At 31.1% G+C, this 19,531-nt stretch overlaps 1 protein-coding gene and 1 long non-coding RNA gene across 2 annotated transcripts; one reads left to right on the top strand and one right to left on the bottom strand.

Moving 5' to 3' along the window:
• Positions 1–11,339: 11,339 nt before the first annotated feature.
• Positions 11,340–14,167, top strand: LOC120284121 (cytokinin riboside 5'-monophosphate phosphoribohydrolase LOG1-like). The gene is made up of 8 exons (XM_039290923.1): positions 11,340–11,428; positions 12,762–12,894; positions 13,039–13,136; positions 13,232–13,262; positions 13,360–13,459; positions 13,693–13,763; positions 13,839–13,982; positions 14,075–14,167. The coding sequence occupies exons 1-8, from the start codon at positions 11,340–11,342 to the stop codon at positions 14,165–14,167; spliced, it is 759 nt and encodes a 252-aa protein (XP_039146857.1).
• Positions 14,168–15,841: 1,674 nt separating this feature from the next.
• On the bottom strand, positions 15,842–17,284 carry LOC120283893. Its single transcript, XR_005543397.1, has 3 exons — positions 17,138–17,284; positions 16,172–16,288; positions 15,842–16,065 (listed from the first exon to the last, which is right to left on the bottom strand). It is a non-coding gene; the product is annotated as an uncharacterized LOC120283893 (long non-coding RNA).
• Between the last annotated feature and the right edge of the window lie 2,247 nt (positions 17,285–19,531).

Raw genomic sequence — 19,531 nt, 5'->3', positions numbered from 1 at the left:
ATATCAATTTTTCCCCAAATTAAAAACCTATGATCTAAAAACAACAAATCTTTTTCTAAAAAAACCTATTTGATCTATTAACATTTAATCCATTACAATAATAAATTCCCCAAAAAAATTACATCCTTAGTCAGCGAGTGAGCATAGCTGAGCGGACATTTGTCCTGCTAGCAGTATTCTTTGTCTGTTCGTCCACACTAACATCCATACCAATCACCCATTTCTCTTGGCCTTAGATGAGTGCTATCCATCTTTTAACCCAAAGCTTTCAAGGGTTGAAATCAAAAGTAAAGATACACAAACTCATCCAACTGTTAAAATTAAATTTTAACATACATAATCCATCTTTTAACCAAACAACCAATTCCAACTTGACAAATGGCATGAAGAGAAACGTTTGCAATTGCACATACCCGACATGATTGTTTTTTTGTTTTTTTCTGCCGTTCCTAACCCTATTGCTCAATAGAAGTTTGAAAAATGAAGAAATAGATAACCATAATCAAGTCACTTTAAGCCCCCATCCGTTATCACTTTTAAAAAAAAAATTCTATCTTAATTCTACTTCACATACTACTGTATATGTTTTTACCAAATTAAGACCTAGCTTTAAAAATAATAAACTTTAAAAAACATATGAAAAACTCATTATTTGGTTTATTAACATTTAACAAATTACTTTAGAATATATATATATTTTAGATATATATCATAATCCCTTACTACTTACACTCACTCGCTTCCTCTATACCAATCTACCTATTTACTTATCTATATATCTATCTATCTATATATTGTTTTTAATCTTAACTTTTGCAAATATATATATATATATATATAACTATCACTTTCTTAAGTTTTTTATTGGCTTTTCTAAAAATTATTATTTTTTTTGACATATTGTAATACATATGGTTTTAACATAATAAAATCCAAAAAATAAATTGAAAATATTTACTATTATATTTATTAACATTTAATAAAGCACATTATAAATGTAAAATATTGTTATTGAATAAATCACCCCTTTCTATAATTTATTGATCATCACCTAATTTATTTATGACCTATCATTTAAACATAGGATCAAACCTAGCAAATCATCATCATTATAATGTTAAGCTCAAATTAAGATGATGAACAAACAAATGTTACAATAAATAAATAAATTGAGATTTATTACTATTCTTGATGCATACATTGATTAATTACCAGACATAAAAAAAAAGAAGATAAAGATATGTCGCAATCCTTTGATGACGTTTAAATAAAAATCATCACTATTACAACCTCCTAATTTAACAACATTTACTACTTTTTAAAAAAACATTCTCACTTCCATTTGTAAAAAGTCATCTTAATCAAATCCAAAATACCTAATTTATTTAAATAAATAACAAATAAAATATACAAATATATCTATATATAGATATATATTTTTTAAAAGTAGATAACAACCAATTTATTAAATATAAAAGTATAATATAAGCTAATAATAAGAAAACCACCCAAAAGAGAGACTAAAACAAAAAAAAAAAGACCAAACAAAAGAGATTGCCGTCACAAAAGACAATACACTTCACATAAACATCCACACAAAAGCGAAAGGAAAACAAATAAAAAAAATGCATTAGCCAAATCCACCTATTGGTAGGAAACAACATTGAAAGAAAGAAGCGCAAAGGTTCTAGATGCAGCATTGACTCAAGTTACTATCTGCACGAATCCAAATAATAACAATATAAATACATGTATCCATAATTCCAAACAAAATCACTCTCTTAAAAAAATAAAAAAATAGATACAAAAAGGATTACATCATTCTTACCTTAGCACATGAATCATAAGTATAACAATATTATCTTTGAATACCTTGTATGAACTATATACTAAATTTTTAATAGAAATGTATAGAGGATGAAACCTTAAAAATAAAAGAAAATAGAATGTCAGAGAGAGAGAGAGAGACAGAGAGAGAGACAGAGAGAGAGACAGAGAGAGAAAGAGATATAATAATGATGATAGATAGAGCAGAGAGCACAATTAAGACAACAAGGAATAATTCTTTCATCATTATTGATTAACTATGCTCTCTCTCTTCTGTCATCTTCTCTATCTTCATCTTCATCATACCATCACTATACATCCCCTCTCTATGCATTGTACCAACCGTAGAAACCATATCAAAATAAAAAAGCATAATATTTCATGCATTCATCTTTTAGATCAAAGCATATCATATATATATATATATGTGTGTGTGTGTGTGTGTGTGTGTATGGATATATAAACATAGGAAGGAAAAAAGAGTAAGATATATATATGGTTGTGTGTGTATGTATATATATATATATATATATAACAAAAGTATGAAGACCACAATAATCCAAATTATTTTGCAAATAATAAATGAAATAAATTAATCTATCAAGCAAAAAAAATATTTATAAAACAAAAAGAATATCAAGAATAATAACATATTAATATTATGATAGCCTATGGTATAATATATTTATATGACTTATATAACCATACATTATATAAATTATGTTTATTATATACTTCACTTATGAAAAATATATAACAAACCACTCAAAGCCAAATAGCACTAGCTTCTTTCAACATGGGAATGAGCGCCAGAGACATGAATAGCTATAAGCTGATCCAAACCCCCAATGAATACCACTGAAAACAATGATGCAACCAAAATCTTATCATCTCCACTAAGGGGGTGTTTGTTTCATGGTATTTGGAGTTACATGTAACTCCAAATACCATGAGACCAAAAATCTGGTGTTTGGTTACCTATTTTTAATTTTTCAGTTGACCATTATGTTGTACTTTGACTAACTTTAATGCATTAGAATTCCGGATTTGATTTTACGGCCGATTCGGCCGTAAAACCAAATCCAGATTGTGGTTTCCTCGAAAGGGCTTACATGATAGTTGACCAACACTGGGAGAAGGTTACTAATGAACGCCGGCTGTTGCTCTTGATTGCCATTACGCCACGCCCTTGGAGAAGAGCTCAAAGGTGAGACGACCGTTGCTTCGAAGCTCAACTCCGGCCACCGGATCGTAGCCAGTTTCTTAGGATTTTCGGGCGAGACCACCGGATCACCAACCACCGAATTGAAGCCATCAAAGGTGAAGTTCACCTTTTTCTTTCGAATTTGTTTTTTTTTCTCGGTTTGGTGATTTTTTTTGGTATTCTTTCTTGTTTTCCTCTTCGTCGTGCTTTCCTCACCGTGATTCAAAAAGGAGAAAGGTTAAGAGTCCTCAGATCTAGGCCGATATTCAACCATTGAAGGACTAGCCAACAGATTGACCCTCCAGCCACTGAATCCATGCAAAAGGTGAAGCTTGATACCTTCTCTTGTGATTCCTGTGTGCTAATTGTTATTTTAGGGCAAATTGTTACTTAATTCTTTTTATTGTTAATTAGGGTAGTTTGTTGATCATTAAGGAAAGGAAGATGGAGGAAGGGATGCAGTGAGGCCAACAAGCTCAAGTAGTTCATTGAAATCCCTGCCTGACAGAGTTAATTAGGTTTGGATTTCATTTGGTTTGTTGATTGTATTGGTAATTATGTTGTTGATCCTTGCTTTGGTTTTCATTTGGTTTGTTGCTTGTTTTGGTAATTATGTTGATTGTTATACAAACAAATTGCTTTGGTTTCCATGGTGATTGTTGTTAATTAATTCATCTCCATATACACAATCATGTTAATTTAGCACATGTGTTACATTGCTAAAATGAGAGAATTCTGCATCAATGAGATGAATTATTGGGTGAGTATGGAATTTTTGTGATTTTTAAGGCTTTTATGTTTACAAGCATAATTTAGTTCTTTTAACTCATGAAAACTGATCATTGATGATACATAACAAAAGTAAGCAAATTGGTGGGCTGTGTTAGAGCATTCAGTAGTCACTATACTTTTGAATTTATACTGGATTTGAATCCCAAATTTCTTCTCTAACTATTTACTACTCTGAGGTATTGAGTCACTAATGTTAAGCAAAACTCAACTTTGCTAATGGAAACATGATGTTCTTAGTTTCGGAGGTATACTCAGTTATTACAATTACAATTTTAGTGTCAACTACCAATACTGGTACTCAACTATGCTGTGGATGTGCCTAAAATTGCTAATGTTATTGCATTAAGATGCTACATAAAGGGAATATTTGATTTGTCTTATGTCAGAGTTGGTAGTAAAATTCTGACCTGGCAATTTTTGGAAATGGGTTGCTTTGTCAGCAGAAGAGGCAGTTTTCCTTGTTTTCATTCACAGGAGGTTGTGGTGGATTTTTCTTTGATTAATTTCATTTTTTTAATGTTTTCTGCTCACTGAAAGAGAAGTAGTACAATGGAGAAGGAAAGGGTATTGTTCTATTTCTTAATATAAACATAAGAAATTGTTTTCTGTTCACAGGAGGTTTGTTGATTGTATTGGTAATTATGTTGTTGATCCTTGCTTTGGTTTTCATTTGGTTTGTTGCTTGTTTTGGTAATTATGTTGATACATTATGGTTTGTTGATTGTTAAACAAACAAATTGCTTTGGGGTTCATGGTGATTGTTGTTAATTAATTCATCTCCATAAACAAAATCATGTTAATTTACCACTGTCTTATCATTTAATTATTGTTATTAATAAAAGTATTTTCTATAAAAGGTCATCATATGCGGTTGCCATAAAAACATTAAAAATACATATGCAACAACCAATCATGTTCATCCTTTTGTAACTGAATTAATACCTTTTAATCTATAGATGGCTAGCCATGACATAAACCGACATAGTCGATGCAAACGCATTATAATCCTTGCCGCGGTTTTCGTTATCATGTTGCTTTTGCGTAGTAAACGACGTAGACTTTGTAGAGAACCTACTCGTGGTTGGGGGGGAATTAGAGAACAATACCTTTAGAGGCTTGTAGATGGAAATGACACCACCAGAATTAACATGGTCCGTATGAACAAATCAACCTTCTTCAATCTTTGCTCGATAATGAAACGAAACGGTCTTTTGAGAGACACATTGCATATCACCGTCGAGGAGTAACTGCTTATGTTCCTACACACTATAGGACATAATTAGCGTAATCGTGTTGCGCATAATTTCCTCAGATCTGGTGAGACTATTAGCGGGTACTTCAATCATGTTCTCCATGCAATCGGTCAATTGCATGATGAGTACGTGCTCCCACCCAGTACACAAACTCCAGTATACATATCTTCGAGACCCACCCTATATCCTTATTTCAAGGTACTAACTAGTAGGTTTGCTCAACTAATTTAATACCATGTAACCAAATTGTAGTTACTATTTAATTAATTGTAGGATTGTATTGGAGCCTTAGATGGGACCCACATCCCTGCTTCTGTTCCTACATCTGAAGTCGCAACATTCCGTGGGCAAAAAGCGTACCCCACACAAAACGTGCTTGCTGTTGTTGACTTCAACTTGCATTTTACGTATGTCCTTGCTGGATGGGAAAGTTCAACACATGATGTGCTAGTTTTGCCTGATTCACTCGAGAGACCAAATGGTCTATCGGTCCCTGAAGGTATAAATTTCTTATAGTTTTTCCCATAGTTTTGGTTAGTAAATTGGAACATGGTAAAAATTATAATGTTGTTAACTATCATTTTTTATCATGTTAACAGGGAAGTATTACTTAGTTGATGCTGGGTACGCAACTAGACCGGGTTTTATAGCCCCATACAGGGGTGTTATGTACCATCTTAAGGAGTTTGGCTCGCGAACACCGAAAAATCATAAAGAACTTTTAAACCTACATCACTCATCAGCTCGTACGACCGTTGAGCGAGTTTTTGGTACTCTTAAGGGGCGCTTCAAAATATTCGCATCAATACTTTTCTTTCCATTCAAAACTCAAGCTGAACTAGTTTTGGCCTCATGTATATTGCATAATTACATTATAAGTGGCGGCGAAGGCATTTTCGTATCCATTGAGGAAGAATAGGTACTGCAACAACCATCCTCATAGCGTACTTCTAGGAAACAAAGGGAGGAAACACAAGAGTGGGTGGCACGTCATGAACGTATCGCATGTGATATGTGGGCAAACAAATAGAAAAATATTTCTCCGTATTCCGGAATTGTGATATGTAAAACATGCCTTATGTTGTTTTCATGTTGTAAAACGAATTTGATTATGTATAATGTACTTGTTAATTCGTTCTTGTGTTTCTATGAACAAAATTCAATTATTATGCTATCCAAATGCACTGACTTATGTGCCTTTTGTAGGATGGATAATGAAGACAGCCAGGTCTCATCAATGAGAACTCCAACAAGGAAAACAGGGGGCAACAAAAGATGGACCACCGCTGAAAGTCGGTTTTTCATAAGGTTCTTGGCTACTCAAGTGGAGCAAGGCTTAAAAGTTGACAAGGGGTTCAAACCCCATACAATTCATGCTGCAATCAATGCAATCAAGAATGAGTTTGGGGTATTGGTCACTAATGCAAATGCGATGAACCATTTGCGAACACTTCCCAAGAGATGGGCAAGGATTAAAAAATTAAAAGAATTGAGTGGAATGGGATGGGACAATACCCTAAAAATGATAGTCATGAGCGAGGCGGAGTATAGGAATTATGTGAAGGTACAAGCTTAGTTCAGATTTATTTCTTTTTACATTGTACATTTAATTATTTCAAAATACAATACAATTTGAACTTAGATTTCATTTATTTTAGATTCTTCCACAAGATGAGCCTTACTTGAACAAACCAATTGAGGACCATGACTTGCTAGAGATCATTTGCGGCAATGACCAAGCAACCGAAAGGCGTGCTGTACAATTTGGGGATGAAATTGGCAGGCAATTGGATGATAACGCTGAATCTTGGTGTATATCATAGCTCGATGATTTTGATGGCATGTTCTTCGAGGAGACCGATTATAATGTTGACATCTCCACGGCAACACACAATGCATCAGTGAGTATAGAGGCCAGAGGAGCATCTTCCACGCAGTCAAAGAAAGCAAAATGTAAACGAAAGATGCCCGCTGAAGTAGAAGCAATACACGCGATGAATAACACAATGAAAGAGATAATGAGGGGAGAATTAGCTAATAAGTCCACACAAAACTTAGATTTTTCTAAGGAGCTTATTGGTGAGTGCATGAAACTAAAGATGTATGGTTATACCGGTAGGCAGGTTAACAAAGCATATGACTGGTTAATGGCCGATGACAGTCGAGCAATGGCTTTCTTAGCGAAGGACGAAGAGCTAAGGAAATATTGGGCCGAAGATTTCTTTGAGGAACAAGTTCAAACGGACTTTTTCCGGGGAGCTATTTAGGTTGTCTGCAATTTTTCCTTTTGTGGCACCCTGAGATGCTTTTATTTTCCTGCTAATTCAGGTGATGTTCAAAGGCACTTTTTGTTCAAGATGATGGCTCATGATAATGATGATGATGAGTGCTCCACTTGATTTTGCATTTTTCTTGCAGGGAAACTTTATGTAGTGTTTGTATTGTTGTTGTTGGAAAAACATGGATGTTGTTGATGGTGTAATCAGACTTATGTATTTTATTATGACCATTGTTATGTGTGTTGTTTTATGAAATGGAGCTTTTAAAAAACTCTCAGGCAATGGATAATAAAGCTTGATATATAGTGTATGTTTATGAAATGAAGTGGTTGGGACTTCTGTATGCTTTACATATTGATTTGGATTGCAAAGATGTGTTTCAAAAAAATACGAAATCTTTATATCTTCCTTACAACTTGTATCTCTATGGTAATCCGATTTGTTACTTATTAGCTGATGATGAATTGGTGATGAATTAGGATTGAGGAAAGACATAGGTTTCGTGATTGTCATATCCTTACCACTGTTTTTCTTGATTGTGATCCTTACATCTTCCTTATAACTTGTAAATCAGGTGATCATAATTTTTTTTTAAACTTTAAAGTGATTTATGTATATATACATAAATATATATATTTGTTTTTGACAATGAGCCAAGATGGTTTTTATTTATATTAATAACATATTTAAATAACACCAAAAAAATCATTATCCTATGGGTTTAACAAAAATTGCTATTAATATTAATAACAATGTGTTACCAAAATTTGATAGATAACATAACAAATCAATAAAAATTAAAAAAAATACTTTTATGGGAAATTTGTGATTGTTAATAATTTCTATTTGTGTATCTTATAATTAATCAAATTTAATGATTATTATTTATGGGGTAATCTCACCAGTGGTGTTTTCATACTAGAAATACATCCAACCAAACACATATTTTCAAAATTCAGATTTAAAAATCCTTCCAAACAAATACAAAATTTTGAAATCCAGCGTTTTTAAATACAGCCAACCAAACACTGGTTTTGAGTCTCCTGATTTTTAAATTCAGGATTTACAATTACAGTGTAACTCAAAACTCACTGCACTTTCAAATACATCCAAACAAACACCCCCTAAGAAAACTTCCAACGTTATGCATTAATGTCATTCTCAATATAAACCTTTCACTAACTTCATACATTGTTGGATATGCTTTCAATACTTCCAACAATCTGTGAGCAACATAACTCATGTAACAATCTCTTCTACTTACAATCACCACCATACTTCCGTCCACAATTGGTATCAGACCTTCCTCTTTGATTGCTACCATCAATAATTGCTCCATCAATATCTCTCTCTATTAAAAAGTCTCAAATGTAACATAGGTTGTTCTTCCCACTATACCCATTATATAGTATAATATTAGATATTTATTTATATATATATATATAGTAAATTATTTAGATATCATTAATATATACTAATGTTAGCAATGTCTTATGTGTATTTATTCCCTTCACTTATAAAACACTCCAAATACATAAAAGAATAACATTAAAAAAATTTACATATGTAAACACAATTAACAAATGAAATTTTATAAAATTGTTTTTAATAAGTAATAATTATACATAATACACAGAAATTTAAAGATATTTATTATGTTATGCAAATAAATAATAAATATATACATATAATAATAATAATAATAATGAAAAATTATTTTTCTTCTTCATATAGTAATATAAAAATATACAAAATCAATTTTGACAGTATTACAAACCCTATTAAACAGTGAAATGTAACACTCAGATATATCAAATATAGAAAATAATGAACTTAATCAAATTCCCAATTGTAAAAGGCAAATAAAAAATTAGATATACTCAAATTCTTTTTAAAGATAATCATTTGTTGAAAAATAGAAAAATCTAATAACATATCTCATAGATTAATCAAACTCGATCCAAACCTTCGCTTATAATAATAAACAACCAAATTATATATATACATATATTAATTTGGAAAAAATACATACGCAATTTGAACAACATTAGTGTGAATAGTTTTAGAAAGGATAAAATTTATGTGCAATAAATCTAATAAGATCTTTATGCATAACTAATATGACAAATATAAAAATTATACATCGCATTAGTTCCTAAATAGCATTATCTTTCCACCTAATCATTAAATAAAATCATATATATATATTCGAATTGTTTTGTAAATGTAAATCACAAGTAAGAATTAATTTAAGCAATTATAAGTACTTGGATGACAATTTCTAACATATATGTACATATATATATACATACACAAGTCACAAATGAAACACTAACAAGAAGACAAAATATCAATAATAAGATAACATTTCTTAATGCCAAGGAAAAAAGCATATAATAAAAGTCATAATTGATTATGACTACCATATTTCACAAGATTTTGTTCCCAAATTCGTAGTTTACTAGAAAGTAAGTATAAAAGGACATATGATAAATATCAATATGTAAATACATACTAACTCATAAATGAGATACATACAACACAAATTAATTATAATATATCAAAAAAGAACATATTTGATACTGAAAGTAGACATGAATGAAACCAAAAACTCCAATAATTTAAGTAGCAAATCATAAAAGATCTTTAAAGAAGATTCATTCTTTTCAAAAATGTTTCATAATCTTAAAAGCTATGAAAGAACCCCAACTCTATTTTTGTTTTTACACTGATACAAATCATGTCTACTTTATCTTTCATAATCTAATTTTTACCTCATAAAAAACATATAGGTCACTATAATAATATAGTACTTCTAGCACTCTCTCTTCATTTATTCATGTCTCTGTCAATAGATACAAATCAAGCTAAGAATATCTAAACCTAGGCCTAAAATTATATAATATATATTCCACTATAATAATATTATCTCACTCATATATTTTATGGCTAAAACTAAATAATATATATTACACTATAATAATATTATCTCACTCATATATTCTACCTCTTTCATCCGCTTCTAAAAAAATATATATGATTTCAACATTTTTAAATAACAATAAAACATCCTACCAAGAAATAAAAATAAAACTAAGGGAATCTAAACCTATGTCCTAATTCCTCCCTAAACAATTAATGTCACATTTGAACAAAATATATGATCCAAAATGATTAAAAATATGACCATCCTATCAAGATATACGAATCAAGCTAAGAGATTTTAAACCTAGGCCTAAAACTACATAATATATATTCCACTATAAAATAATATTATATCAATCATATATTCTACCGCTTTCATCCGCATCTAAACAAAAAGATATGATTTAAACATTTCTAAATAAGGAAAAAATCATATCAAGAGATACGAATCAAACTAAGAAAAACTAACTCTCAGGCCTATCTGCTCCCTAAATAATTAATGCCCGTTTAACACGGGTATAAAGTGATATATTAAATTATTCAAACCATTTCATAAGCCAACTCTCCGACTTTTGAATGCTTCTATAAAAACCCTTGCAACCTGGAAGAAAACCCCATTTTGTTATTATTGAAAATAAATAGTTTGCATTATATGAATGAATTAAATTACCATTGACATAAAAAGTTTGAGATCATGTAGGGATTTAGAAGATGTTGAAACTGCACATCCAAAATATCTTCAATCATATCTTGAGGAATTTTTCCAAATAAAACCACTGCAATTTTGATATGCCATTCTAAGCCAAACAAAAACATAATAATCACATAATTGGAAAAAAAACAAAGAAAAAAAAGTAAAGCAAGAAGTACAAGGAAATACATAGAACAAAAGATGGAAACCTATATTATAAAAAAAAAAACTTATTGCAGTGGAGATATTGTTGCTTAATCTTTCTGATAGTGTTAAAAATAATAATGATAATGATGATAACGATGGTGATAATGATCAGTTTCACTGTGGTGTTGTAAAGGATATTGATGATGCTTAATCTTGCTGAGATGGATGCGACAGCACAGGAAACAGATAATTGCAAGGTCGGTGTAAAACTTGATGGAAGAAAAGGCTTATGGTGTAGTGTTACCCTGAAGTACCTTGGCTTCCATCAAAACCTCATCTACTCCCCAAATTTCTCCATCAAAGGACAATGATGAGATAGAGAAGAAGATGAAATAGAGTAAGTAGCAGTTAGGGTTAAGAGCAAGATTATTGGTTAGAGTGAGGATAGATAGAGTTAAAAAAAAGAACAATTATACTATTAAAGATGGACAAATCCCATTTCAAAAACAAGTTTAGAAGTCTCTCTATATCATAATGATGATAAAATGGTCAAAGAGATCAACTAGTTCCTCTGCCTTGGTCTTTGTTTTCTCATGTCAGTGTGGATGAAATTTAAGAAATATGTATATATATAAACTATGCTATGATGATAACTCTAGAATCACCTTCTTGGTTATCATGCAATCTAAGAGGGGATAGACTACTTTGCTCTATTACCAATGCCATTTCCTATATAAGTATGTAAAAAGTCAAAAAAATTCACATATCAAGATGTCAAAAGATTCGCAGGATCACAACATAATCACCATCGTCTCTCAACTGTGCATTAATGGCAACATTTATGAGTCCCTAAAAGCTCTTCGAATGGCATTTGAAATTTGGTCATTGGTTTTTAAAAAAAACCCCAACAAGATCTGGAAACAAAATCGTTTAGGTTTGTCAAAGATGAAGAAGAAGATCACATTTTCCTAGAGTTTATTTGACCGGCAAAGTAAAGGAAGATGAAAATAACTGAGCAGATGGTTAGAAGAAATAGTTTATATTTTCCAAATTTTTGTATATATATAAATATACAAAGCATTCATATAACCTAACAATATTAAGTTACTAAATTAATTTGATTATTATATTTTTCTTCTTAACATAATATTGTAATTCAAAATTTAAAAACTTGATTCCTATAAATGATTTAATTGTGAAAATGAAATTATCATAGATAATTATAAAAAAAAACTTACAGACAAACTATAAGCATACTTTTAAAATGATTGTGAACAATTGTTGGTAAAACAAACAAAAACATGAAAAATCTTTGGATTATTGTAAACTATGCACATCAAATTATATCTAATATATCTTTAACTAATTTGTAAAGAGCTCCCAACAAAAAACAAAACACACCTGATAAAACTAGAGTAATCTTCCCAAACAACAATCCATCATCACTCTACTAGATCTAACGTGATATAAAATAACTCCAATGTTTGTTTACATATATTTTCCATGTTCTTGCTATTGTTCAAGAAATTTTTTTTTAGGAAAAAACACATGCATATCATTCTTTCAGTTTTAACTTATTCTTACTTATTATTATGTACATTTCTACCACTTAACATATGATATATATTGAATGTAATTTGTAGTATTAGCAAAGCAAAAGACAACAAAGGGAGAATGAGTACATCCAAATTCAAGAAAATTTGTGTTTTTTGTGGTAGTAGCCTAGGGAAGAAAAAGAGTTACCAGGATGCTACCATTGATCTTGGGAAAGAACTGGCTTGGCTTCTTCATTTAACTTGATTTTTATTATTCTTTGCATCACTCTCTCTTCATTTCTATCTTTTTCTCTTGATATTGTTTTGCAAAATAAATTAATAAATGTAGATATTTGAAATCAACTGGCAATTGTTCGCCATTCAGGTAATGAAAAACATTGATTTTGTATATGGAGGAGGCAATATTGGATTAATGGGCTTGATATCTCAAACTCTCTTTGATGGTGGAAGGCATGTTCTTGGGTATGCTTTTTTTTTTGAAAAAAATAATTTAAAGTTAATTCATTTAATAAAAAACTTCTTAAGATGTTAACCAAATTTTTTATCCATGTACTCAGAGTGATTCCCAATGCTCTAATGAATAAAGAGGTATGAAAATAATTTAATTATTTTTATTACAAACTCTTTAAAATGGAAACTTAAAGCACAGATAATACATTATGTTTTTTTAATATATATATGCCATATCACTGGTGTCACAATTGGAGAAGTAAAACCAGTTGAAAATATGCACCAAAGGATAGTAGAGATGAATCTACATGCTGATGCCTTTATTGCTATGTCTGGTTAGTATATAACCAACATTTCATATAACTCAATGTTGCACATAAATCAAACTCCTTCCTTCATTTGCATCACTGAAAATAAACCAAAACTAAATTTGTTTACTATTTTGAAAATGAGACAACTACAATTGTTGCATTTTATTATTATTATTTTATAACTTATTATGCAGAAAAGCACAAATCCTATCACTATTCATAATATTTTTTCCTTTGCAATGTTAATTATTATGCAGAAGGTTATGGCACTCTTGAGGAACTTTTTGAAGTAATTACTTGGGCACAATTAGACATACATAGCAAGCCGGTAATTTAATGCTAATTATACACATACACAATGAAAATTATGAAAAGAACATGACTAACTTATTCTTTATTTCAGGTTGGATTGCTAAACATCAATGGCTACTATAACTCATTGCTTTCTTTCATTGACCAAGCTATAGAGGAAGGTTTCATCAAACCAAGTGCACATTATATCGTTGTCTCCGCTTCAAATGCAAAAGAGCTAATTGAGAAACTCGAAGTAATGTTTACAAATATTTTATAATAATATTTACTAAATGTTAGTTTCTTGACAAATATTGTTAATTGTGAAGAATTCTTCTGAAATTACAGGACTACTACCCATGTCATGAAGAAGTTGTGTTAAAACTAAATTGGAACTCTATGCAGCTCGGACACTCCCAAAACAATGTAATTTCTACTTAAATATAAAGATATAATGAAGAACAACATTATAGTCAATTTTGAAGATTGAAAAGTTCAACCTATGTTTATAACTTCCTATTATGATAAATATGAACTTGCGTAGCAATTGCATAGCATTATGACTTAGTATATATTTGTTTTAAATGGATTAATGAAATGCAAAATACAACCAAAAAAAACTTTATACACAAAAACCACCATACATGTGAACAAGCCTTAGAACTAAACTTTCTTGCCATATCAACATAACACACTAGGAAAACCTAAAAAAAAAATTAAGTTAACTACAAATGCATATTGGCCTATCCATGATTTATGCTCAAAAAAAAAAAATCAAATTTCATATGACTATAATACTTGCATATCGATTAATAAATACAAAATGAAATAAATGACAAATTAATTTAGTATGATTATCATTGAGAATATAATCTAACACAAAATTATTCTATACATTAATTAGTATAGAATAATCTTTTTTTTATATCATCTCAAATAACATCTTCACATGACTTATTTATAAAAACATTCAATAATACATTGTTCTTTTACATGTTGAAAATACTACTACCCATAAGAAGGGAGACAAAGAGTCGACCCCAAACTATCATTAGATAAATGGAGTTCACTCATTAGAGAACAATGCCGAGAAGTCTCTCAAATCCTATTCATCTCCCAAAATCCTATCTTTAGACACTCTGATTGACCTCAACCTTCCTGTTGCCATGGATGATAACGATGAACACTCCACTGTCTCTAATACACATCCATAATGACAACCATGAGTGGAGTGAAGTTGTTTCACTTTTTTTTCCTTTTCTGTTCACTTTTTTGTAGTTGGAGATGAGAACTTGAACAACTTTTTTCCTGTGTTAATACAAGTGCCTTTGTTTGCTAAAACTAAATTAGAAGCATGAGGACCTTGCATAATATCAACTCAACGACAACATTGCTCTTAAATTAATATTTATGTGATGATGAGTTGTAACAAATTCTCTTCAATGATGAAGTGTCTATATATATATATATATTAGACGGGTATCTTATTTCAATTCTTACAATAAAGAAGAAAAAAAACCAAGTAGAAAGCTTAATACTTAAAATTATTTTTCCTATCAAAGTATTGAAATGAAATCATTTTCATTATTCAATAAACAATATAAGATATTCCAGTAATATATTTCCCACCTTTCACATCATGCGAATATACTTCTCATACTGAAAACGGTTTACAAAAAAAATGACATTAACAATTTTTTTTCAAAATTTATATTATCTTTGCAATCTTCCTTTTAGATATAGTCCACCCGCAGCATTAGCGCGGGTACATAAATCTAGTTTAAGTTAATTTTTTTCTTTAAACCCAAAATTAAATTATTTAACTTTTCTTTTCGTTAATCCCAAAATTAAGTTTCAAATGGGTTATCAATATAACAAACATTACATAAATGGTTGTTGTTGTTGTTGTATATTGATAAATCTTATTAAGTGATTCTCTGGTTTCAGTTTTGTTTACGTTTTTTTTAAAGTTTTTCCTATTATATTTTTATTAATATAATTGAAAAACCAAGAATTCAAATGTGAAAAATAGAGTTTTTTATCACCGGTTTTGTAATATGATTGCATACAAGTAAACATCCACAAAATTTTTTATATTATAAACAAGATCAACAACGAATATGGTTTAACAACATTTCAGAGATACAGTGAACTACAAATTAAAAGTACCATAAACAAAGCTAAGCAAATACAATTTTATTAGACAACATGATTTATTAAATATGTGGATTGCTCCTTAAAGCTCTTTTCTTTATCGATGAACAAGCCCCACCTCCGTTCACAGTTGAGCTCGTTTTCAACTTTGGTCGTCATCCATCAATAATATCAGTATAATCTTCCTGTATTAGATCAAGAAACATTATGAGATCTACTAGACAAACATTGTTATTATGCCCAAGCTGAACTAGAAAAGTGGCTATAACCGAACAATTCCCTCAACATCACCTGCATAATTTTTCAATGCTTGGCATCTTCTTCCACACAGAATTTCACACTCTCAATCGCACCAAAACATTTCCCTTGCTCAAAATGCAACTCCATCAGCAGGTAATTCCTGATAATCTGAAATAAAATAGCAATGTTTCACTCTAGTGAAATACATGATTATCAAAAAATACATTGAAGTTACTACAACCACAGTGAAAAGAATAAAGCTAGAGAACAACATTGAAGAAGACTATACCATCATTGAACTATCACTACAAATGCACTATCACTACAATGGTGGCAGAAGTTCCATCAATCTTTGCCCATTCATGTGTGTCAGCATATTTCAGATCCTTGACAACTTGAAACAATGAAATGGATTAATAAATTTTGTTTCTTTGAGATAAACATGTAAAAGAAATAATGTATGGAACTTATAGTGCAAAGGAAGGGAAGGAGAAAACTGTAGGAGTAATCACGCATAAATTCATCCTTTTCCTTCTCAACAACAACCAATTCCCTCTAAAGCATTTCACTAGACTATAATGGAAATTATGAACATATAAGCTTTAAGTTGATGAATTCACAGAGAATACAATGCCTTCGAATGCAGATATTAACTAATATGATACCTTTCTGTAAGTTTGTACATCATGCAGATCATATCCTCTTTGTATTGGTGAATGAAAGCAATTCAAGTTTGCTTGGCATGGCTCTAGTAGCAAGAGCGACAATTAAGCACTTTCATTGGCACATGTTCCATTTGTAAAATCAACCAAAGGGACCAAAAACTATACACAGTGGCTACAATGGTGGCACTCTGTGCCTCCTGATTGCCTCGCCACACTTGTATAAATCAGTTAAAAAATAATAATCTCATGAAAAATTAATTTAAGCCTAAAAATAAAATAATTCAGAAACATTACAAATACGTTAACATTCATACAATTGAAATAATGCATAATAACACCAATTTAATGCTACCTTGACATTCAAGCAAATCATATGCGCAATGGCTGCAAAAGATTGGTATCCAAGTGCCCCTCATTTTTGCCCCGCCACAGCTCCAATTTGAACTTTTATGTCATATTACAGAACTGTGCCTCAGTGCAATGTCACAAATTGCCATCCTATCCTAACCTGAAATCCAATAAAAAAAAAACAAAGGAAAGCCATGTTAGTGAGAAACACATATATCCAAACCATGTAGACCAGCATAAATATAAGTATGTCCACACAGACATACACATGTCAACAAGTTCATGAAAGACACAGGCACATGACAACATGAAATGCAGAAATTCAAAACAAATGAAATGCATGAATGGATGCAACCACAGCAAGGTTACCCAAGTTATGTTCACCCATCACAAAATATGAGGCAGTCATGATGCATGAAACGCATTAAACATGAACTAAAATAACTAGGTACTAGAAGCAGGGATCAGTTAAGTGTGTCCGACACATGGTAGGTGTTGAATCAATCCATCCTGGATAGAAAATTTCCGATCGAATCCTTCTTGAGTTCAATCTCTTTCACTATGAATCCTTTTACCTTAATCTCACGAAACTATAGAAAATCAAACACCTGAACAAGTTCCTTCTTATCAAAACCATTAACCTCCATAACCTTCGCATACAAGCTATCTGTCCAGTGGGTTCTTAATGGCAGTTGTCATTTCTCCCACCACAACAATGAGATCACCCATCATTGAAGGGTTTTCTGAACCCTTACTTGAACGTTGTGACCCTTACCTTGGATAGCTGATGTGGCGGGGTTGCTAACAACAGGCAGGGCAGATTTGCATCGTCATCATCATCACTTGGATGTTCTATTGGCCCTTCATCAAAATTGTCCATATTGTTGCCTTCATGTTTAGAGTTATCCCCCAAATCAGCAAACATAGATGTTGCATATGCGCCCATTGCATTATCCTCACCACATATAACCCTCAGTGCTTCATAATGTTCAATAGGTTTGTTTATAAAAGGCTTGGCTGCTGGGTGGGCCTATATTACATGGCATACACAACAAAGTTCAGATGTAAACATGCCTATGTCATAATATTATTATCATAGAAGTTGAACGATGTTACCTCGACGTATGTCAAAGCAACCATGGGATCAAGGGTGATGGTCTTCGTGGCATCATCCCAACCTGCACCACTAAGATCTCTCACTTTTTTTTCTCAGCATATCGCAATTTCAAAGTTCGATAATGATTTTTAACGTTCTCAGCATTGAACTTAGAATTGAACCTAGAATTGACGGCAAAAGAAGCAAAGACAAATGCTTTATCACATTTGAATGATTTATCACATTTGAGCTCTTTTCTTACTTGTTCCATAATAAGTGATATCAAGAAGCTGGCGTATTCAACTTTCCATCACTTATTAGGGGTATCACGCTTATTGCCAGATTCCCATGATGAAGATTTTTCTTTTGCACACTCAATACCCTCTATAGCTATAGGAATTCTAATGGAAAATGGTAATTATGTAAGAATCTAATATCTATTTGATGTAAACTGCAGCAATTTCACAATCATACACATTCATATTCACATCATAATAGTGAATGAAATATGTGGACCATTAGCAAAAACATATAACTTACTTCTGAAATAATATCAAATGGAGCTTACGTTTAGAGGACAATAATACATGTGAAAAACAAACAAGGAAAAAAATAAAACAAATGAAACTTACTGGAACTACACACTACAGAAATCATAAGAACCATGAAAAAAGAATATGGAAACATACTAGTAGGTCAGTACAACAATGAAGACCCAAAAAGAATATGGAAACATACCAGCAGGTCAATATTAATGCAAAAGCCATGAAAAAAGAATATGGAAACATACTAGCAGATTAGTATAACAATGAAGACCCAAAAACAATATGGAAACATACCAGTAGGTCATTATAACAATTGAAGACCCAAAAAGAAAATGGAAACATACCAGCAGGTCAGTACAACAATGAAGACCAAAAAAGAATATGGAAACATACCAGCAGGTCAGTATTTATAAATCTATATTATATTGCAACACCAATTAAACATGGAATTATGATTTCACAAAGAATTGAATCATGGAAAAGAAAACAAACTATGAAATTGTAAACCATGAAAAAACATGAAAGAACAAGTGAATCATGGAAATGAACAACATGCCAAAAAAGAAAAAAAAAAACATATGTCGACTAAAGATAAAAACCATGAAAGAACAAGTGAAGCATTTAATCATAACATGTAGTCCAACTATCCTAGTTTAATGAAAAAACTACATGAAAAAACAAAGATAGCTACCTTGTCCAACCATTGTAGCTTAACTTGTAGTCCAACCATTCCATTTACATGACAAAGATGTTCTCA

Source organism: Dioscorea cayenensis, chromosome 19 (assembly GCF_009730915.1).
Source record: "Dioscorea cayenensis subsp. rotundata cultivar TDr96_F1 chromosome 19, TDr96_F1_v2_PseudoChromosome.rev07_lg8_w22 25.fasta, whole genome shotgun sequence".
Classification (NCBI taxonomy): domain Eukaryota; kingdom Viridiplantae; phylum Streptophyta; class Magnoliopsida; order Dioscoreales; family Dioscoreaceae; genus Dioscorea; species Dioscorea cayenensis.
The sequence above is the reverse complement of the archived record's forward strand: the minus strand, read 5'-3'. Positions and strand labels throughout refer to the sequence as shown.

Bases quoted from the DNA above. Each gene is read 5' to 3' on its own strand.
- LOC120284121 (XM_039290923.1), top strand. From the start codon at position 11,340: ATGGATGCGACAGCACAGGAAACAGATAATTGCAAGGTCGGTGTAAAA. The intron at 12,895-13,038 runs GCTTGGCTTCTT...TTCGCCATTCAG, and splicing joins TTGATCTTGGGAAAGAACTG to GTAATGAAAAACATTGATTT. The intron at 13,460-13,692 runs GTTAGTATATAA...ATTATTATGCAG, and splicing joins TGCCTTTATTGCTATGTCTG to AAGGTTATGGCACTCTTGAG.